At 44.5% G+C, this 22,507-nt stretch overlaps 2 protein-coding genes across 9 annotated transcripts in view; one reads left to right on the top strand and one right to left on the bottom strand.

The window, feature by feature from the left end:
* Positions 1-555: 555 nt before the first annotated feature.
* On the bottom strand, positions 556-18,300 carry CCDC77 (coiled-coil domain containing 77). Of its 5 annotated transcripts, XM_087767017.1 has the most exons (12): positions 17,929-18,300; positions 17,450-17,652; positions 13,861-14,077; positions 12,441-12,583; positions 10,244-10,340; positions 8,852-8,918; positions 7,981-8,075; positions 6,547-6,695; positions 5,967-6,207; positions 4,962-5,087; positions 4,724-4,876; positions 556-2,922 (listed from the first exon to the last, which is right to left on the bottom strand). In XM_087767017.1, exons 2-12 carry the CDS (start codon positions 17,473-17,475, stop codon positions 2,776-2,778), a joined length of 1,461 nt encoding a protein of 486 aa, XP_087623143.1. In that variant the 5' UTR covers positions 17,476-17,652; positions 17,929-18,300; the 3' UTR covers positions 556-2,775. The 5 variants fall into 5 exon arrangements, with proteins under 5 accessions (XP_087623143.1, XP_087623142.1, XP_087623145.1 ...); XM_087767016.1 differs by having other exon boundaries at positions 17,450-18,300; XM_087767019.1 differs by having other exon boundaries at positions 13,861-14,050; positions 17,450-18,300.
* Positions 18,301-18,787: 487 nt separating this feature from the next.
* The window catches only part of KDM5A (lysine demethylase 5A), a 51,435-nt gene continuing 47,715 nt past the window's right edge, over positions 18,788-22,507 (top strand). For 2 of the 4 annotated variants that reach the window (XM_087766932.1, XM_009473605.2), the window contains exons 1-3: positions 18,788-19,269; positions 21,256-21,333; positions 22,372-22,494. In XM_087766932.1, coding sequence (XP_087623058.1) covers positions 19,105-19,269; positions 21,256-21,333; positions 22,372-22,494 — 366 coding nt within the window. In that variant the 5' untranslated portion in view covers positions 18,788-19,104. The remainder of the gene's footprint in view (positions 19,270-21,255; positions 21,334-22,371; positions 22,495-22,507) is intronic. The other 2 variants (XR_015706712.1, XM_087766933.1) reach the window with 1 other exon arrangement.

The raw sequence follows: 22,507 nt of genomic DNA, 5'->3' as shown, positions 1-22,507 counted from the left end.
TTGGAGACCTTTCAAATTCTGTGCTCCTACATATATAACCTGGCATTTGGTTGTATTGAAATGATACAAGTCACACATTACTAACTTTAATTAGCAAAAAAAAGCTAATCAGTCTTTGGAGTAAATGCCGTTTTTTTGTTTTCTACCCAAAAATTGTGGAAGAAATTTGACTAATACAGGTCTTGGAACCTTTCCCAGGAAACCTTTTTGGAAATAGCAATAGTTCTTTACTAAGACATCTTAAAGGGTAGTTGTCAGTGGTAGAAAGCACTTAGCTTTTTAAAGCAGTTCTTGGCTTGAAGGTCCACATTTGTTTTGCCAACATAAAGCAACATTTCACATGATTACATGATGTCACACAGAAAGAGCATGGACAATACCTTGCACTTCCTGCCCTTGGACAAATATTCAAGCTTCCAAATAGAATGGATTTACAGATCAGCACTACCATAATTTTGCCCACCACCACCCCCTCGAACAGGAAGGGTTCATAGCCAAGTGACACATTAAGAATGAAGTTCAAGCCGCACTTTGATTTTGACACACCAGCAGATGTATTAGGAATGTTGTAATTTTATTCTGTTCAGTCTTTCAAGTAGTAAGGAATACTGGCACGGAAGACAGGAAATTAAACATTTACAACCTTCTTCCCCTAATACGTCCTCCCAGTCTTACAAACCTGAATGTCAAAGCCTACAGTCTTTATCCAGACATGCTTCATGGCTTTCAAGTGAGGAAAATGTAATTTCATAGGCAATTCTTTAGCTTGGAAGAGTTGAAAATAAACAGAAACCCATTTATTTCTATAGCTTCAAGAGACCTTTTTGCTAGCTTCCCATCAGCTGAATTTAAGTAGATAGATCCTGCTGAATAAGTGGCTAATACTTCATTACGTAGCAATTTTAACCGTGGTAGCTTTGATATCTTATCTTCAAACCAGTAGCATGTTATTTCACATACAAACTCACTTTAATTAGCTAGACTTATTTGAGAAAGTACCAGTTCACCAAGAGTGAGATTAGATGGATAGCATTATTTAATAACCTTCCCCAACTGTCCACATAGCATCAGCACCCAAGCTGTTCATGAATCAGTTTCTGAACAATTCAGCATTTTCAGCTAAACTAATCAGTGCAACATACTTTAAAACAGCCTCTTTAAGTTGTAGTAGTAGTTGAGCATCTAGGTACAGACTCTCAGCCACCCACACTGAAGTCTGTTTGTGATGAATTTGACCTCAAGAACACACACAAAATAAAAGCCACAGTACAGGACCATGAGGGACAGCAAGCTTGTCACAAAATGGATGCACAACTGAAGTGGGCCTTGACTTCTTAAGGGAATTTCCCCTCCTGCGTTGCTTTAGGTGGTGCTATAAAAACAATTCTTTCTCCAAACCTTGACAGCACAAAGACATCTTTTGCTTATCTACCTCTCCCAAACACTGAATGAGGATCTCCACGGCCATTACCACGTCCAAAAGAAACGGCCTGCTTTCATACACTAAAGTTCTTTTCAACAGGAAAGGACGTGCTGGTAGGCTACAGGGGTATACTCCAGAAAGACATTCTGCTTCTGTTGCATTTAACAAGGCAGGAAAGGTACAGCAGGAAATAGAGGCACTGAAATCCCTTTTCCAATACAGATCTGCTCTCAGTCTACAAGGTGGACAAGATCTGCTGACGCTACAGTAAAAGCATGAATACTCACAATTATAAACTGGGCTGAAGCCATGTTGTAACCCTTTTCATGATTTCATCTGTTTTCTAGAATTGTGATGTCCTGATGTCTGGTATGAAGATAAACATCACATAGCTGGAGTTATATTTATCATGTAGCAACTAGGCACCTGCTCTTCCACCCCAATTTCAGTTACAGTTCAGTAGCAACAACTGCTGTAGCAAAAGTTGACCATGATTTGTTGGTACATGACCATGATTTTGTTTAAAGCTACAAAGACAGATAATATGGCGGATAAGGAAGATACTAGATGCCTTTTATTATGGCTGCTTCTGTGTGTTAAGATAGAAAGGAAGGGGACAAGAGGATGACACTCGATAGCGTAGTATTTCCCTCCACCCCAAACATTCAAAACAAGTGTAGATGTTGCTGGTTCTTGCAGATGAGTTCTGTAACAGGTTCTCTTTTTCCACCATATTAAATCAGTCAGGTTTGTCCCAGTTAGGTTAGAACCAAGCAAAGGGAAGCCATTTTAAAGTAGTTATACTGTCAAGGGGAGAGTCGGATATAATACACTTTGGTACATGATTTCTATACATGGCCTTTTTCAAAGAAAATTTCCAGTTACATCCTGAAGTGCCTAAGCACCAAAACAGTAATCATTTAAACCATTTTAAAAGATGCTTCTCACATAGGAAAAGGTCAGTCAAGCAATTGAGATCTTGAACTAGATCCTTCCATGATTATTAATTTCATTATAACCATATATGTGGTTTATAATACGCTCCAAATAAAGGTGACCCCTACTACAGATATGGAGGTAAGATGAAGTCATAAGCATATTCCTGATACATCAGTCATCGTGTACTTTCTATGTCAGTCTTATCAGGTGCCATCTCTCAGCTGAAACAGCAATATAATCTCGCACGTTAGGAATGGCTCATGTACAGTGTTATGACATTAACTGCAGATTTCCTCAAGCCTTCTGTCACTGGATGCCAGGAAACAGCCAGGCAGGAGCTGCTCTCACACAGGACTATTCCAGCCTAGCAACGTTCCATTCCTAAAACTAGGATGCCAGCTAATACCTCAGCCTCAACAGATCCGTAGTTCATTCTCTAAGCCATAGATTTTTGCTTTTAAGTTTTTTAGTTCTCCTTGAATTTTACGGGTTAGTCTGTTTCCTTGGCGGATCTCATGTAGAATTGCAAGATCCTGGTCTGGTCCGATATTCAGAGTCACCTAAAAAGCAAAAGAAAAACAGATTAAGAAAAACAAAGCTGTACAGGATACAACTTGAAAGTATTACGATGAGGATATGAGGCAAAGAACTCTAAAAGAGACCCTTTGTACCTAGCAAAGAGGATACTTAAGCTAATATCCCTAGACTAATGCATATCACCAATACAAAGGTGCTCCAGAAGCAAAAATAAAGAACAAAGCTTTCATACATTGTGGTGTTATATTACTGGCAAGGAAGAAATCTAGATAGAATATGATCGAGTTTACCCATAACCTGTTGACTTCTTTCTAATTCCCATATTATTTAGAGACCCACAAAAAGAGGCAGGTTAAAATATTTATCAACTAACTTCTATCTAGTTCTAAGTACCTCACCTGATATGATGACATTTTGTCATCTTTTGCTACTAGAACTAGAGGTGGTTTAACTGCTGTGGCCACCCTGCTGCCTTCTGAACTGCATATGATTGAAGAGCAGTTCAAGTACAACGTCTAATCTCAGGCCACGCCACGTGGCCCACACTGAGCTGAACAAAGGCTGCTGGATAATCAGAATTCCTGATGGCAAGCTAGCCAGGGCTGCCATTTCCTGTCACCCTGGAACTGGACAGCATGCCAGCCCGGTCACTTTCAACAGCAGAGCAGCACAGCCTTGGAAGCTGCTCTCAAAGCCCTCTTTTCGCTCGACCCTTTAGGGTGTCTCATTGTCATCCTGTAGTTCTTGGTCAAAGATTTTAACATGGAAATCGGGAAATGTAATCATCTGTAGTCATTTTGACCTCAACTGATGAGAAGGATTTAAAGATCACTCGGGAGACTTCTAGCAAGTATTTTGTTCCTCTGCCCTCTTGTGGTTAAAAGTGTAAAGAAATTAAGAATACAATTAAGAGCACACCCACAGTTAGAAAACATACAGGTCTGTAGAAAGGTATCGTAGACAATTTTTCCCCCATTCACATATGCTGTTTAGTCCTTAAAGAATAAAGTTTAAAAACCTACAGCCCAACAAAAAATTAAAAAAAAAAAATCGAGGCCTTTAGTGAAGACAAATGCGTTAGTCTAAGTAAACTGTACTGTGCGCCAAAGTACAGAAAACAAGTGAATCGGTGGCACTGACAGACTCCTGAAAGAGTCAGTTGGATAAAACCTATGCCTACATCATCCTCTCAAGCATATCTTAGATAAATATCTCATCCTAAACTCCAAGCAAGATCAAGGCTGTGGCTTCCCTTCTAAGCTGTCCTCATGTTCATCTACACATCTGGAAGCTACTACAGAGGGGACAGCTTCAGATTCCAGCCGTTGTTTCTGCAGTGATTTTTGCAGAGTTACAAAAGGAGATATTAACAAAGGAATGAATAGAATATTCACAATACTTAAGTGAGTGATCTACCTCTTACTGGAACAAAATCAAACACTATGGCCACCAGAAAGAAAACAAATCATCATTTTCTTTGCAGGATATACTTCTGAAACAAACTACTGCCCTGAAATTTGAAGACAGCTAAGTGAGCTACAGGTATCAGGTAAGAACTTCCAGAGTTGCAACAAAACCACACAGCTAATGTATAACCAAGGCAGTTCCTGGCAAGCTTGATGCCTGACTGATTAGCAAAGACAAATCTTTTTTGCTTCATAAAGCACGTAAGAGGGCAAGTTTTGTCAAATATTAATATCTAAAGGAACGCTTAGGAAAGAAATTATTTCCTTAACTCTAGGGAAATATTGCATTTAAATACTTACAATACACCTCTATAGGGTAAGCCCATAATAGTCTGCCCCAGAAATGCTTAGCTATTACCTTAAAAAGCTGCTTCTCTACATCTTTCAGCTCCTGCCGAAGCTGTTTAATGTCATTCTTGAAGCCTTCCACTTCCATATTACGACGTTTTTCCAAGGCCTCATATCGCTGAGTCATCAGCTTCAGGCGCTTCCCCATCTTTTCTGAGCGTTCCTATGGAGATGAAAACTCAATAGGGTATACAAAAGAAAGGCTGCAAGATCATCACATAGCTAGCGGATGATTACAGACTAATTACCTTAAAGAGTTCTCTGCCAGCATCTCCCTCCTCACGAATCCTAGCCAGCTCACCTTCCAGGGTGACACACTGTTCTCTATACATGTTTGATAGGTGCTGCTCCTGCATTAGCTGTTCTTGCAGTGACTAGGGCATAGGAGGAACAGAAAGGATCAACTCAAAAGCCAGTGCTCATATAATTTCCCCTGCTCTGGAAAAGCAAGTGTGGTAAATTGACAATATGACAGGAAAATAAGAATTAACAACTGGAGATACAGCTAATGAAATAACTAGGTAAGGACAATATTCTGACACCACTTCCATTACCAAAACCTTTTCATTAGTTCTGCATGACTGCTCATGATCAGTTAAAGAACTCTCTCCTCTTCCCCTTAAAAATAATATTCAACTAATGTTGTAATTCCCCTTTTCACAGTTGTTTTCCCAGTACCGCATTTCAGAAGCATCTGTGTTCAGTGGTAGATGAAAACAATTCCCTATTGCCTGTTTACTTTCCAACTCTTATTGCCTGTTTACCCACTTCAGATCTCCCAGCTTCTCCCTGGAAGTATACTAGAAGTGCAAGAAAAATCCTGACTACTGTAGAAGAGCTGGGGACATCAATTGAAAGGACTTAATCTCCCCCGACAGCAGCAAGGAAGACACAGATGCTGCATTCTAAGTCCATTAGCTGAGGGCATTTGCACGAAAAGAAAGGCATGTGCGACAAGCAGGTTAAGAACTGTGGGCCCACATATCACATAGCTTGCAGAGGTAGGGATTTGTTCTGGGCATAAAAGAAACTGACAGTGAAGTGCTACCATAAATCCTAGCTATACATTTTATCTGAAATTTGCAAGCAACGCTGATTTTGAGGCAGGAGAGGTTTTTTTTACATTAGTGCCAACAATAACGTACAGCTTTGAAAGAGCTGCTAGCTGCTGCCTATCTTGGCAAAACCCAGATGCTTGCAATTTTCTAGTAAAAAACTGTTTAAGACCCTCTACCTAGGACAAAAAAAATTACCTTTATTTCTCTGCTGTGGAGTTTCCAAGCTCCATCATCTGCTCGAAGCATCTTCTTGGTATCTCTCTGCTTCTTCTCTCTTCCTGGCTCCCTGCTGATAAGCTGATCCAGATCTTTGTCAAGTTTCCTCAACAGACTGTCCTTCTCTGCCATCCATGCTTTCTCATTGGCTCGGGCATCAAACTTGAGCTGGAGAAAGTCACGAGTACTCTCATATAAGAGATTTTGGGTCTTATGGAGTCTGTAAAAAGGGATCCCAGTGGAGTTAATTATCTTTTCCTAGTTCCTACCTTAATTTCCTCAGTCATCATCACAAGTTGGAAGAAAAAGATAGGTGCTTTCCTAAAGAGATTAGCTCTTCTCATCTAATGAAAGAAGTGATATTCTTCCAATGTGAAATAGGATTTTTAACATATAGATTACTCCATTCATCTTCTTCCACACACACTACCAAACAGATGGCTGCATAATTTGCTTTTCTGCCTGCTGCAGGAAGCAACCTGCTGAAAGCCAAAATATTTCTGTTGTTCCCCTCTCTTCTCATCTCATGACTACATCATGGTCATTCTCTCACACTCACTTATCTGTTATAGTTTTGATCTTGTCCTGGTCCCTCTGATGTTGGACCTGGGCTTCCTCCATGTGAATCCGCCTGTCCTCTAGTAGTGCCTCAACCTGTTCCTTGGATAATCGTGTCTGTTCTTCTATCTGAGCTTGCAGAGCCTCCACCTGAATAAGCAAACAAAGACATTACTGAATAAGACCTCATAGAAGCTCTGCTCCCATCCTTGCCAAGTCTCTTAAATTCCAAGATTCAGATCAAAGACTCTACCCAGTAACACCTAATTTCTCAATTTTTTATTTTTGTTTTAATGCAAAGTATTTCAAACAAATAAAACATTTTAAGAAAAAAAACATGCTATAGGCAAGACAGGCATATTATAAGCAGCAACAATCGATCGAAGATACTGGGAAGATTTAAATCGCACACAGGATGTCACAAATCCCATGGAATACATAGACACTTCTGTCCCTATGCTACCATCTTCCAATGACGTGGTGATAGAAAAATACCTAAACTCTAGGAATGCAGCAAGTCCACATATCTTGAACAAAAGAAATTACTCAACCAGAATGAATTACTAAATGTAAACAAGATGAGTGAAGGAGAGGGATGCAAAGAATCTTGATCTAGGGCAGGTAGTCAGGGAGACATATTGGAACAAGTAATTGAAAAACGTGCGTCTGGCCTATGTGTAAGAAACTATCTGAAAAAACTTGGCGTGTATTCAGATCGCTTATTTTTACGACAATTTTGCATGATGCTTTTGGTCCAGAATAAACGTTGTTAGACAGCTCACTGGCCACTAGGTCAGTCACCACTGCCCTTGAACAAAAAAAAAAAAAAAAATCATCTACTGTACAAGTTTGCTCCTTTAATTTGCTTTTCTTGACTCATCCTTCCTCATGCCTTACATACAGCTTCTGGTATCTTCCCCAGTTCATGATTCTGTACATTTTATCTTCCATTCTGCCATGCTATCTACACCCTATCTTTCACTGACATCTAGCAAAGGAAACATTTCATTGTACTACCGCATCTTATCGCGGCTGCCTAATTCTATCCCAGACACATTGTTTTTGTCAGACTTCCACAAAATACCCAACCCTGCAGATCTTCTGTGGGTTTAATGTAAATTCATAGCCACAATCAAATTATGGGAGATAACATCAATTACACATTCTATATTTAAGGGCAACACATTCCAGTTGACATTACTGGAGCATCTGCTTATGTAAAGCTTCCAGAATCAGACCCAAGTTCTTAAATCTAAGCCTACACTCATCGCAAAGAAACAGCTAAGTAAACCAATAGAAAATGGGAATCCACAGTAAGATGTGGGGACTGATAAAATTGGTATGTCTACATCTTATCTAAGCAGGGAGCATATTTGCCTATCTTAATTTCCTGGACAGCCAGGAATTACGTCCATCAGTTAGCAAATGTTTTTACCTGAAGTAGAAGTGTTTGATTATCTCTCTGATATCTCTCAGGACTTTCTGGTTTCTCTCCTTTTGCTGCTCGTTTTGAAGTGCTCCTCTTGGTGCCTATTGCAGAAATTTAACAGAAGTAGAGAAGGATTTTCCAATCTACCTGCAGTACCTTTCCAAGCATGAAATATTTTGTGTTCTGGCAGGCCTACAAGAACAGGAAAAAGCTTGCCATAGCTACAGTCACAAGGGCTTCTAGGAGGGCTAGCTGGAATAAGAGAGTTGCAGAACTTAAGTGATCACATACCTTTATCCCACACTATCACACCACAATATTTAGGCAACCTACTAATTTTCTTGGCATATATAGAAAGCAAACTTAACACATTTTCTTAAATACATGATGAATAGGCAGATGACACAGCTGCATGAGCATCAAGCCTTGAATGAGTTTTGAGCTTGTTAGCTGATTTCAGTCAATTTGGAAGAGGCAGTTCTTTCAAAAGAGAAAATCAGTAAGTAGGCATACAGACCCACACTACTGTCTACACTAAAGGCAGGCAGAACCTCACACCTTGGAATGGCCGTGGCTGAGGGTGCCTGTCCAGTTGGTGCCTGCATAGTTCCAGAACAGCCATTCCACGGTCATGCCAGCCTCTTCCTTAGCTGAGCAGATCACAGACATGAGAGCCAGCTCAGGTTATTTTAAAAGATTTTGAAGGGAAGCCAAGAGTACCACGTGTATATGCATGTGCACACGGATACATCTAGGGAACTTAATGGAGGTAAACCAAAGTATTCACAGTCAGGAATTATTTTGGTATACCGGACACAAACACACAGAGAAACAAGTATCAATAGCTGAGCTGCTGTTAATCAGCTTGGTGTGGTACCTGTTCTGGAAGTATCATCTTGTTCCTGTGACTCTCTGGATTTAGCTGGCCTTTGCAGAACAGTAACCTATAGAAACAAGATTAGATATCTGCGCTCAACATCTGACTTCTCCAAAGTTGCAGTGGTCAAGAAGAAACCTTAAAGAGTAAAATGAGATATCCAAAAGAATAGCATTACCTTACTTCTATCACAAGACAAGGAAGACATTCACAAGTGTAATGTCCATGTTGAAAAGTTTCCTTTATCATGGCTGAGTTTTGCCATTTCTGCCTCTATTTTTCACCGAAACAACTGGAAAGTAATCCTGCCTTTGCTGGCTTCATTAGGATGAAAATCAGCACCCTCAACAGGAAAAGGAGCATTTTGGGGACAGAGAGGAGAAGAGGAAGGTGAAGATGAAGATCATGTTATTTCCTTCTTTCATACTCCTCCTTGCCTTAGCAATACAGAGAAACACGAAGCTTGATTTATCAGCACATTCACTCAAGCTACTGAACAAGCCTGGAATAAAAGCTAACTGATAAAACTATTGAAACAACGCAACTGTTGAACTGAAACCCACTTAACAAAAACAGGAGGTGATGAGGGAGCAAGTTTAATCCCAATGCTTATCTTGAGGTCGATGCTATACAATAGGCCTAATTTTAGAGCTACCCTATATCAGGGAATTTTAAAGCTTCTGCAAGATTTTTGAACTGCTTGAGCAGTGCAGAGCAACCACAAACAATGCTGCATATTTCAGTCTTTTCCTGCACCTTATTCCAACATAAATCCTGTATTCCGTCATAGCCTCCGTCCAAATCATTCTTTCTCACGACTTTAAGTAGGTTCAACTACGCTGCACTTCATATGCACTGCCATTTAATCAGTTTGACGTTATTTCTGAAATACGCAATACAATATTGCCTAGAAGGGATGGCTCTTCTGCAGTCTCCTGCCCAGGCAACTGCTGCAGCAACCTCAACACTGCTTCGCTCTTTACTGAGGCCCTAAGAGATAGGCACTCTGAGACAGCTGATCTTCAAACACCGCACCTGGTAATCTTCTGCACTTCCTTTTTTTCTTTGTGATGTTCTCTCCAACTTCTCAATGACCATTTGCCAGATGGCTTCAGACTCCTATCTGACATTTAGGAGGCTGATCTGGAAGTATGTTTTGAAGGTAGAAGGGGACTGATGCTAAACAGACCTACTTCCAGCGTGCTTGTTCCTAGCTATCTGTCAGCAGCTATACTAAAACCTGATGTTGCTACAGAGCTACAGATCCCTCCCTCTACGGGCTCATTTAGCAACTTTTGACTTGCGGAACAGATCTGGTCTGTGGGCAGCTTCGGCGGTACAGATCTTCATGTTACAATCAAAAGCAAAGTTCTACAGAAAAATGGAACTTGCCTTATGTGGAGGCTCCTTGTGAAAATACGTAACTTCTCCTTTGTCTGTTCCCACTAAAGCCAGGAGATGTTGAATTTTTTTTCTATCCTCCAATTCCCTGGAATTCGAAGAAAGCGATCAGCACATTGCTATTTTTAAGTACATCAAGACTTTGTGACACACTGTCCTTCTAGTTTACTCATTAATGCTTACAAGTTTTCCAAACTGTTGCAGTTCTTGAGAATACTGCTTTAAAAACAAACTCCCCAAAACATTACTGATGTTGCCGATATAGGAACACTACCACCAATTCCACTGGCACTGGGGAGCATTCCTCTTTTCAAATACAACAATACTACATAGGCTGAATCAGCAATAGCACATGGTGGTAAAGAATTTGCATTCCAGAGTTATGAACTACCTAAAATCCTTTCAGATACTTGATCCGACAGATTCTAAGTACGCATTGTTTTTAAAGTAAACTATATTAAGGGCTGTATCAGACCTTTCAACACACTCTTGAGAAGTACCAAAGCACACCAGCACACATTTTGACTTAAGTTCTTAAAAACTTAACAGAAAACTTGATATCATCACCCATAAATGTTCTGAAGAAGGTTGGGAACTCCTTTGCCACTGGCAGCTAGTCTGGTATAGCAGGTTATATTCCAGTTCACCAACTAAATGGCATTAAAAAGCAGTGGCTGTCAATGTGATCTCATAGAGTGAGGGGAAACTATTTGCTTTGGTCCGTATTTTCTATTTGAGCTTAAGTGTTTTTAGGGCTGAGGGAGGAAGTTTTGCCAGACAGGTGCAAGGTCTGCGTATTGGGTTTGTGTGGCAAGGTTTTGGTAGCACGGGGGCTACAGGGGTGGCTTCTATGAGAAGATGCCAGAAGCTTCCCCCATGTCCGAGAGAGCCAATGCCAGCCGGCTCCAAGACAGACTCACCGCTGGCCAAGGCTGAGTCCATCAGCGACAGTGGTAGTAGCGTCTCTGTGATAACATATTTAAGAAGGGGAAAAAAAACCTGCTGCACAGCAGCAGCTGGAAGAGAGAGGAGTGAGAATATGTGAGAGAAACAACTCTGCAAACACCAAGGTCAGTGAAGAAGCAGGGGGAGGAGGTGCTCCAGGCACCGGAGCAGAGATACCCCTGCAGCCCATGGTGAAGACCATGGTGAGGCAGGCTGTCCCCTTGCAGCCCGTGGAGGTCCACAGTGGGGCAGATATCCACCTGCAGCCCGTGGAGGACCCCACGACGGAGCAGGTGGATGCCCAAAGGAGGCTGTGACCCCACGGGAAGCCCACACTGGAGCAGGCTCCTGGCAGGACCTGTGGACCCATGGAGACAAAGGAGCCCACGCTGGAGCAGGTTTGCTGGCAGGACTTGTGACCCTGTGGGGGACCCACGCTGGAGCAGTCTGTTCCTGAAGGACTGCACCCTATGGAAAGGGCCCACATTGGAGAAGTTCGTGGAGGACTGTCTCCCATGGGTGGGACCCCACCCCACGCTAGAGCAGGGGAAGAGAGTGAGGAGGAAGGAGTGGCAGAGACAACATGTAATGAACTGACCACAACCCCCCTTCTCTGTCCCCCTGTGCCACTCAGGGGGAGGAGGTAGAAAATTTGGGAGTGAAGTTGAGCCCAGGAAGAAGGGAGGGGTGGGGGGGAAGGTGTTTTAAGATTTGTTTTTATTTCTCATTATCCTACTCTGATTTGATTGGTAATAAATTAATTTCCCCAAGTTGAGTCTGTTTTGCTCATTACAGTAATTGGTGAGTGATCTCCCTGCCCTTATCACGACCCATGAGCCTTTCGTCTTATTTTTTCTCCCCCTCTCCAGCTGAGGAGGGGAGTGATAGAACAGGTTGGTGGGCACCTGGCATCCAACCGAGGTCAACCCACCACAGTCTGCTTAAATCAGAACCTCCACATTCAAACTGGTAACGCACAATTCAAGTCTGAATCTATGTTCAAGTTCTGCTCTTCCTTCTACTACCGATATAGGAAGAATAATACGTGGAAACACGTTTAGCAGCCCAACACATTGCATTCCACCTCCAAGACTGGTACGATTTCATAGGATACAATTTCACATTTCCCTCCCTGGGAAGTACGGCATAATTGCTTCTCTGAAGACTCCAGATCTGGATGAGAGCTAAAACATAATGCAATTGCTACTGCCAGTGACCCAGCCCACCATCTAAGGCAGCACACCTGATTTTCAGACGGTCATTCTCTGAGTAAAGACGAAGGACATGTTCCTTCTCCTGGAACAGGTAGACTTGCATATCACTCAAAGCCTTTTGCAACTCCGCAATCTCCTCTTCTCGCTGACGTACTTCCCATTGCAATTTGTGCTAGGTAGAGAGAATGAGGTGATTTAAATGATACAGAGCATTACAACACTTAAACTTCAAACTGCTTGTGCCCTGAGCCTGTAGCTGGTATAGAACAACTGCCAGTTCAAGTGAATTATTTTATTCTCTTACAAAATTTGACCAGATGAGGGCAGTATTGGAAAAATTATTAAAAACGTTTCAACAGGGAGTTCAGAGCCCTGAGAACCATTGTCACTATACAACAGTCAAATAAGGCCTAAGCTAGGGTCTCCAGTTTCCAGTGGTTGCACTTCTGCACTCGCAGAGTGGCACAGGTACGGGGAGTCTGACATCAACAAAAACCTTGCAAAGCCTCTATAGTAACACTTACTCTTAAAAGAAATTAACAGAAGAATAAACATTAAAATATCCATATGGCTTAGTAGTGAGAAATCTGGCTAGTTACTGTTTCATTAATGATTTTCTACCTGGCGTGGAAACTAGCAAACCTTTCAGAGAGCCATTCCCGTAGGAGAGAAGACGCTACTTTGGAACCTGTCCCTCTTTTTCCCATATGTTGAGTGACAGTAACTTGTACGCCACATATTTCTCGAGGGCCTTCAGGCTGCTTCAAGCATGGCCGGTACTTGAGGAGGCACTTCAGTCACCTCGGAAGTAATCGTTCTATTCCCAAAGGGACATTCACAATTACAAAGATGACTGCTAGACAGATGTACACTGTAAGGCATATCAGAGCACTGAACATCTTACAGATATTCTGTAAGATTCCTTCCTCTTAAAAGGCAAAGATTTTTAGCTTTTGGAGTTTCTTGTAAATTCGTATTTATTTGCTGTGTAATATACTGCTTAATAGCCTATGGCCAAGCTTATGAATTCCATTGCAGTAAATAAAAATTATATTCGTATCTCAAAGCCCATTAAATTTGGACAAAAGAGCACTCATTCTTCACTATGAGAAACAAGGGAAAGCAGTTGGACAACATGGGAATTGAACATCTAAACGCAGGCTTTAATTTTAAAAAAACAGAAACAAACAACCCACTGTGAAGATATAACCAAACTATAATAACTTAAGAATAGAAGAATATCTTACAGGCATGTTTGTTTGCTTTGACAGAGGACAGAGCTAGATTTTACAATCAAACCCTGAAATCTACTTATTTCTTCTTAGCTCAGTTCTACCACATTACTGCTAAATCTTAAGACCACCTGTGCTAAGTTTTCAACTGAAGAAAAACATTAAGTTTGTATAAGGATACGTCATTCATACATCATTCAAAAACTCTTTTCCTAACCTGCTCATCATATGTTTCTTTGTATTTCTCCAGCCTTTTTACCAAATCCTCATGTTCCTCATCAAAGTCAGCAATCTTCTTGCGGTAGTATTCCAGTAGCTCCCGGGAGGGACGGAGAAAGGCCAAGCGCTCATTGATTGAAGGGAGAGGAGTAAAGTCCTCCTGACTCGGAGAGTGAGAACTAGCATATCTGGATGAGACATGGGGGGTTGTCAGCCTGGACAGAAACAGTTTCTAATGACATGTGAGCTTCAGACAATTAAAAAAAAACAAAATCAAAACAACTTTCTAAAATAGTTAAAAATAAATTTTCAGTATTAACACAGGTTCAATTTCAAAGACAGATTAGCTTGTCTGTGCTCTGGGTATTAACAGGAGATCACAGCATTCAGGAGAGCCAAAAGCTTTGATACAGAACAGCTCGCAGGCTTACTATACTGGGGAGATGGCGTCAACTGATGGAAAAGGGAGAAAGAAAAATGTTACGGAAGGAAAGTCTCATAGGTTGTTTGGGGAGGGTGAACCTGAAAGGAAGAGGAAGAAAGAAAAGAAGGAGAGAATAAAGAGAACAAAAAGTCCATTGTTGTGCAATTAGAAGCAGCAGCTGTAAGATAAACAGGAAGACATAATCTGTGACACAATCACTACCCAATATCTAGAAGGAAAAACACTTTCTAAAGAAAGACTGTTGAATAACAACAATAATTCACATTAGCTGATGCACCAGCCACCACAATTTATGGTGTAGGTCTAGGAATCTACATGCTTCCCTTTCCGGTGCACTTGATGTTCTTATCCACATGGCTTGTCCACCCTTCATAGTGAAATAGAAGCTTCCAGGTTCTTGAATCTTATGTTGAGGTACTAGATGGAAAGCATGTCAATATTACATAAATCAAATCAAGAATATGTACATGAAATTACATATCTGATTTTTCTTTTAAGCAATGTTTACTGCATTCGAACACTGAATCTGCTCAAACAAGCACCAAATTTGCAAATAGAGCTGCACATAGTGTTCAAAATTCTCTTGGAAAGTGTTCTTTTCATTATTTATGTTAATCTGACAAACACCTGATACCACGAGTAACAGAATTAAAGCTAAAAAGCTTTTTTACTAAAGATCTGCTTAACAAAAACACAGTCCAGAATCTGAATCTGGAGCCAGTGCCAGAACTTTGACCATAAAGTGATCTGGCAGGCGACACCGAGGCAGCGGTGACCTTTATGGGCCAGCTCACCAAAGCTGCTTAGATCAGAACCCCAGTGTGCTAGATCCATGAAAACACGCCAAGCTCCTTAACTCCAGGCACTGTAGGAAAGTATTAAATATGCAATAATATGACTATTTAACGTAGGAACTTTCCCACCAGCTGTGCCCAGAAACACCTTAAACAACACACTTGGAAAAATAAGTAACAGCAACAGAAGAAAACAGGTAACATAGGCACAAGGTAAATACTTTATTACTGAACTAAAGGACAGTAGAAACAGAAAGCCGTAAGGATAAGGAAGCACAGCAGGTACAAGAGCGGACAAAACGGTGCCTTAGGTGAAGCCTGGCTACCGGACAGAAAGGGAAGAGCTGCGGGGCAGAGCCCGCGGAGCAGCGCCCGCGGAGCAGCTTCGGCGCGGGGCAACGACGGAGGCAGCCCCCACACTACCTTCTGGAGCGAGGGGAGGTCCCCGGAGAGCAGGCCGTCGCGCTCATGGGAAGGGCCGGCCTCACCGCGGGTAGGGGCCAGAAGCTTCGAGCCGGCCGCCTGCGGCCCCGGGTACCCCGGGAGGCTGGCGGAAAGACGAGCTAGAGCGCGGTGCAGGCCCCGCTGGGAACGGCCATAGCCGCGCGGAAAAGCCCCTGGGGCGGCGGGCTTGCCGAAGAAACCAGGGACAAGCTCCCGAGGCAGCACGGGAGGGGGCTGGCACCACCCGCGCACGGCCCCCGCCGCCTCACGGCCCTCCACTGAGCGAGGCCCCCAACGGCTGAACAACCGCCACAACGGGCCCTCCACGACTTAAACGGCGAGGCAACCTGCCGCCCGCCGCCTCCTCCAATCACAGGCAGCCTTCCATGCGGCGCAGACCGTCTCTACCAATCAGCGCTCGCGACACGGGCGCCAGGGGGCTCGGCGCCGGCGCCTCTGGGAGTTGTAGTCCTTGGGTCGCGGCGGGGGGGGGCGGCGGCCGGGCGCTGGGGGAAGGAGCAGGGGGCCGCCGCCGGGTGACCCCGCCGGGGGAGCGCCGCTGGGCGCGGGCCGCCGCCCACGGCAGAGGCAGCCCGCAGCGGGAGCTCGCTTCATCCACAGCGGCAAGGAAAAAACCCCAACCGTCCTTTTTTTTCCCTTTGAAAATGAGCTGAGCGGAAGGCAGGGGCTGTGAAGCGCTCGCAGGTTCCAGGTCTGGCTGAATACCCATACCTATGTTTTAGGTCATCTGGGTGCTTTTTAGCCTCCCCATCCCCCACGTATGTCTTCCTGCACCCAGCAGCGCTTAGCATTCTGCTCTCAATGTACACAATATGCTATTTCCTCATATAGTTGCTAAGCGCGCTGGAAAAAAACCTGCACGCTAATAAGCCAGCTTTTTTTTCTTAACTGTTTCTTTAAAGAAATGGACCTTCTGTATTACCAAAAAAAAAAAAAAATGCTTATATGCTTACTTATAAAACTATGAGGTTCTTCAAATCAATTTTCTCCATAAACAGAGAAAAGAGGAGGGTAGATGGTTTTCCGGGCAAAGTCCGGAAGAAAGGCTGCTATTACCCTTGGTTAGACGAGCTGCTCTCTCCACTTCTCATAAAGCAGTTGAATATAGGGTACAAGGGGCCGAAGTCCTCTCTCAGGGGAGTGAGAAATACTTCCAGACGACCAGGAAGAATAAAGACTGATGTAGGGCAGACAAGGCCCAGCGTGGCCCAGTGTTTCGGAGGCCAACAGCCCCCACAGCGGAGGGGGTAACGGAGAAAAGCGTAAAATTCTGTTGCAAAAAGGGTATCTTGCAGAACTGATAAAATGAAAAAAATGCCCCCTCCCAGGTTATTTGGGATTTTTAGCTTTTTATGCTGTTAGGAAAACCTGCACCCTTCCCAGCAGCGCCTTCCAGAGCCCTCCACTAGCCCAAACACATTAACACAAAATTGAAACGACCTCGAACAGTCTAGAAGGAAAGCAGCAAAAGACTGGTTCTCAAAACGAAGCTTTTGCATGGATTAGGTGCTTTCTAGCACGGAGTTTTCCCCCTATAGTAATCCTGGCTAAATCACTGCTTATCTTGGGAATTGGGTACGTTGGTGATTCTGCTGTTGGGAATAGAATACACCTACACACATATTTCCTCAAAAGAATCTGGTGCAGCCCATCAGAAGAGAGACACAACGAAATAATAAAAGAACAGAAAATGGTGGGGGGGTGTAGAAACATAATTTCTAGATAACTGCTAAGGAAACATCTGCACTCCACATGCTTTTACAGTCATAAAAGTATCAGGCATCCATGTCAGGAGCCCCCTGCAAAATGTAAGAAGACATTGCAATAATACAATCACCGTTGGTAAACTCCTTCAATGTTTTATAAGATCTGCTTGCTCTTACCTGTAAGTTGTGTCAAAATCAACCATTCACATTGGAGCCATTCGTTTCCCATATGTAAAATGTGGGCGACACCTCTTCCATCTGGCGGGGAAGTGATGCAGATAAATGTATTAGTCTGTCTGAAGCAGATCTTGTAAGCCTCCTGGTAATGGGAGGAGGAAATTAACTGTTTCTGAGACTGAAACAGTACACCAGGGCCAAGGCTGGAATAAACAGTAAGAGTAAAGTGAGATGTGGAGTGTGGTGAAGAGTGGAGGCAGGGCTCTGGTTAAAAAAAACCCATGCAATCTTTTTTTGAAGGCTATGTCGTAATGGATAGGTAGAAGAGGTACCAGCCGAGTTCTGACTTCTGAGTACTTGACTTTGGAAGTAAAACATTCTGTACGGGGAGGAGGAGATCAGCAGGGTATCTGTACATAATGCAGAGACTGGAGGGTGATTGTGGAGTACTTGACACGACCTTGTCATTAAAGACTGACCGGACTTCTGAGGTCTTACTGGAGAAGCCGCGAGAGGGACGCTCTGGGCCACAGACGGCGGAGCCGCCAACAGGAACGGACGCTGGCTGCCATTGGCGCCGGTTAACCGAGATTAAACTCAAGACTGGCGGGAGCAGCCGCCTCGCAGGGTGAACAACGCGGGCCTCCAACGGCGGCACCCAGCAGACGCCTGCGCCGCCGGCCTGGGGCCCGCTCGCGGCCCCGCCCTGCGCGCCGCCGTGCCGGCGGCCCGTTTTCTGCTAAAGTTAAAAAGCAGAAGCTCAGAGTCCGCGTACGACGCTGGGCCCCAGCCGCCGGCAGACCCGACCCCGGGGCTGGGCCCGCCCGCCTTCCCGCCCCGCCGGCCCTGAGGGAGCGGCGGGCCGCCCCCTCCCCCCCCCGCCGGGCCCAACGGCCGCCGCGGGGCGCGGCCTGAGGGAGGGGCGGGGCCTGCGGAGGGGGCGGAGCTCTCGGGCCTCCTCCTCCTGACGTCCGGCTCAGACAATGGGCGAAACGGCCCCTTCAGCACCGGAAGTGAATGGCTCCAGTTTCGTCGCACATTCCTCCGCGGCGGAAGTGAAGGCGGCCCCGCCCTCCTCGAGCGCCCCCCCCCTCCCGGCCCCCTCCTCCCCCAGGCGAGCCGTAGGGTGTCCCGAGGGGCGGCGGGCGGAGCAGCTTCTCTTTCGGATCTGTCGGAGGAGTGTCTCCGGGAGCGGCGGGCCCGAGAGGCAGCCGCTCCCTCAGCGCCGGGAGCCGCCTCGCCAGACGGGTGGCGAGGGGACTACTTTTTGGATCGGAAGGCAACAGCACCGCCTGCTTCCGGGGGAGGGCTCAAAGGCAGACGCGTAACTTCCGGCGAGCTGGAACGCGAGCGAGAGGGGCTCGGCGCGGGGGGAGGCAGCCCCGGGGGACGGGACAACAACAGTCGCCAGCAGCCGCCCCCGCCGCCCCGCACGGCCGCACCGCCCCGCTCCGCCCCGCCTCGCTCCGCACGGCGGCCGTCCTGCCCGGCAGCCGCCGCCGGAGGATGCGCCTCGGCCACCGGCCCACCCCCGCCGGCCGCCCCTGAGGTCCCCCCCTACCCCTCCGCCGCCGCCCCCGGCCGCACCCCACCGCCCTGCCCCGCCGCGGCCCTCGGTGCGCTTCCCCCGTCGGCGGCGCCCTCCCCCTGCGGCCATGTCGGGGGGTGGCGGGTCGCGCTATGCGGCCGAGTTCGTGCCCCCGCCCGAGTGCCCCGTGTTTGAGCCCAGCTGGGAGGAGTTCAGCGACCCGCTCGGCTTCATCGGCCGCATCCGCGGCCTGGCCGAGAAAACCGGCATCTGCAAGATCCGGCCCCCCAAGGTACCGCCCGCCAGGGGCCTGGCCGGGGGGGAGGCAGGGCGGGGGGCCGGGCTGGGCCCAGGGGGGCCGGGAGGGGCTCGCCGTGTGCCCTGGGCTCTCCCGGGTGCGCCAGGAGGTCTGTGCGGGCGCGGGGTCTCGGTGGCAGAGCGGGGGAGGAGGGGACCCGGGGAGCCCCTTCCCCCACTCCCGCTGCTCGCCTGGGCTTTCGTGCGTCGTCGTCCGTAGGCCTCGGTGTCCGTGCCCGGGACACCAAGGAACCTGTACAGGCTTTGACCTCAGAGCTGGGTTTTGTAGAGGTTTCCTTGGAGCAGGTGAGAAGCTAGTAGTGCATGGCGGTGTCCGGGACTTCACGCTCTTTTTACTTAAAAAAAACAAAACAGAAAAAAAAAAACAAAAAACAAAAACCACAAAACCGTACAGCTTACTTGCGAAAACTGCGAAGGCATTGTAGGTGAAATCAGGCGTTTGCTCCAGGAGGGGGGAGAGGGAGAAGGGGGAGGTGGAAGGGTATTTCTTTTTAATGGATCATTGTTTATAAACATAATCTTGAAACTGTTAATAGAAGTGCGGTCAACCTGTTTGTGCAGGGGAATTACGTTTATGCGTAGCCGTTTAGAAGGTAGAAGCTTAATCTCTCCCATGACTTGATCATTATTTTATGAGGACTTGCCCTGTGACCTGGTGAACTGTTTAGACAAGAACATCAGGCAAAAGGCGGTTAGATCACTTCATAATTAAAGTACAAATAAACTTTAAATATAGCTGTGAAATAAGAGAGTTGAAAATACTAAGAGAGAGAATGAAAAAAAATGAAAAGAAAGCATGTAACTGAGAACAACTTGGATACGGGGCTTGCTGATTAGATTTCATGATCCTTCCTCTGCTTCTGACCTGTCTGGGTTGTTGGTATCTGTTTAGTTGGTTTAATGACATGGTGAAAACTTGACCTCCAAGGGGCTGCCCTTTCTAAAATAAGCAGAATGGCTTAGGTTGAGAGGCCACAAGAAACTGATCCAGATCCTGTTCATTGAGAATAACTAGAACTTTCCTGGCTGTTGAACGCATTTGTATTTCTCCATGATTGCTTAGCTGTTTGCATTGCAGGGTTTTGCAGGATGCATGCGTCAGGTTGATTTGCAACCTGCAATAAGGACTGGATCAGACATTTTATACTAACCTCACTGATTTATTATTCTTTTCTGTTATTAGAAGCTGTAAATATTTTACGATTGTGCTTGAGGCCTTTATATGCTGAAGCAGTGCAAGTAATAAATATTTAGTGTGGCTTGTCCACCTGGAATGGGGTGTCCTTACTCTGTTGTATTTACTGCCAGGTAGACAATCTAGTATAGCTTAAGCTTTCTTAAAAAGTACTAAAAAGCTGAATTATACTTGTTTTGATGTCGTAACACAGTTTTGAGAGATGGGGCTAGGAGGCACTTGTGGTTGAACCGACTGCTGACTGTGTTGAGAAAGTCATTATTTAAGGCTGCATTTCTGTTAAAGAATCGGACTCCCAACTGGTGGTCTTATCTTTATTGAAATGGCTGTAGACAAACATGAAAAAAGTTAGGTGCATAATAATGTCCTTTATTTAGTGTTTGTTACTGTTGATGGTGAGAATTTTGCAATGTGCAGGATATATGGAACTTTTAAAAAAGTAAATAAATACCCCGTAGCTCGTTGGTTATCTCTCATATTTAATCTAAGTATGAGGTAATGCATACTGAAATGCTTTGAACCTTTATTTTCTTTTATATTTTTAATTCTGTGAGAATCTCTTTCTTCTAACTAAAATATTGTGGGAAGAACATTATTTTAAAAGCACAAGACTGTCATAAAATTGGAAAATGATATCGCTGGTTGTACTGAGAAACTCATTTACTATTGGGAGCTTGTTTACTCAGACGTTGTTAGGGTCTTCTGTTTTGTGCGTTTTTTGAGAAATTTCTTGAAGCAATAAAATGTCTTTCTGTCTCTGTTTAGGACTGGCAGCCTCCATTTGCCTGTGAAGTACAAAGTTTTCGTTTCACTCCACGAATTCAGCGCCTGAATGAACTGGAGGTGAGCTTTTCCACTGTTGATACAATTTTGTGTTTGCACTGAAAGCGGTAGGTCTCCTTGCTCGAGATTTGCATCTTGGCAGGTTTCTGGATGGGGGAGACTTTAAAAACCCATAGACCACATTAGTGTTTATACTTGGCAGTGGCAGAGTTCATATAAAATAACTCTCCATGGCTTTGAGAAAAGTCTGCTTTTTATTTTATTACCTAAAATAACCACAAGAGTTTTTCACATTCAACTGGAAATGTCTAAAATGAGTGCCAAGTACCATGTTGTGTAGTAAGAGCAGCCAGTGTCTAGCCTTCAGAGCTCCACAGGCAATGAATTTTTTTTCTTAAAATATTTACTGCTGTTCTGAAGCCCCTGGTTACCTTATACTGTCTTGATAATGCCTTTTAAGCCTTAAAATGAGCTGGTTTTTTATAGGCTTATTATAGTTGGTTAATTTTACGATTCAAAAATGTATGGGAGCTTTCTTGAAAGCAGTATGAGTCCCATTCTGTTCTGGTTTTCCCTTTTCTCTACAACGTTTCTCAAAGCCTTGCTCTGTTCATATACCAAAATGTCATCTATCATTTGGCTTGTAAATGGGTCTCCTTATGGAAAGTGATTTGACCACTCCAAAAATACTCAAGGAAGGAGGCCCTTCTGTGTGGTTAAGGCATATATAAAAACTGTTTGTAACTTCCCCCCCCCCCGTATATTTTAATAATTGCTCTTGTGTTGCTCCCTGGAATGCTGATTTTTCAGAAGTCTGCATTTTGGTTTCAAACCAAGGAATTGTTAGTTAAGAGTTTGGGTTATAGGATCTTAAATGCAGAGAGAAAAGCATATACAGTTTTCTGTTTGTAAATATCTATCTTTTTATCTGTATTTGTAGGGTTTTTTTTTTTACATGTCTAAGAAATACCTCGCTTGCCAAGTTACACGTTGAAAATGTAAACACTATAAAAACTTGTTGTGTTTTTTCCCAGGACTGTAAGGTATTGTCATGCTTGTTTTGGGACATATGCGTTTCTCTTCCTTTATTGATTGCAGGCAATGACAAGAGTGAAGCTGGACTTCTTGGATCAGTTAGCAAAATTTTGGGAACTCCAGGGATCCAATTTAAAAATCCCTGTGGTGGAGAGAAAAATACTGGATCTCTATGCTCTGAGCAAGGTGAGTAAGCAAT

This window comes from Nipponia nippon, unplaced genomic scaffold, assembly GCF_047370975.1.
Source record: "Nipponia nippon isolate SJK-2023a ecotype South Korea unplaced genomic scaffold, ASM4737097v1 scaffold_3, whole genome shotgun sequence".
NCBI lineage: Eukaryota > Metazoa > Chordata > Aves > Pelecaniformes > Threskiornithidae > Nipponia > Nipponia nippon.
This window is presented reverse-complemented; position numbering and strand designations above follow the sequence as displayed.

What these genes read in the sequence shown, in the direction of transcription:
- CCDC77 (XM_009473604.2), bottom strand. Translation starts at nt 15,571, where the DNA reads ATGAGCGCGACGGCCTGCTCTCCGGGGACCTCCCCTCGCTCCAGAAG. An exon ending in ATCAAACACTTCTACTTCAG is followed by an intron (nt 6,696 to 7,980) that starts GTAAAAACATTT and finishes TTGCTTATTCAG; the next exon opens with GTGGAGGCTCTGCAAGCTCA. An exon ending in TAGAGAAGCAGCTTTTTAAG is followed by an intron (nt 2,923 to 4,723) that starts GTAATAGCTAAG and finishes TTTGCTTTTTAG; the next exon opens with GTGACTCTGAATATCGGACC.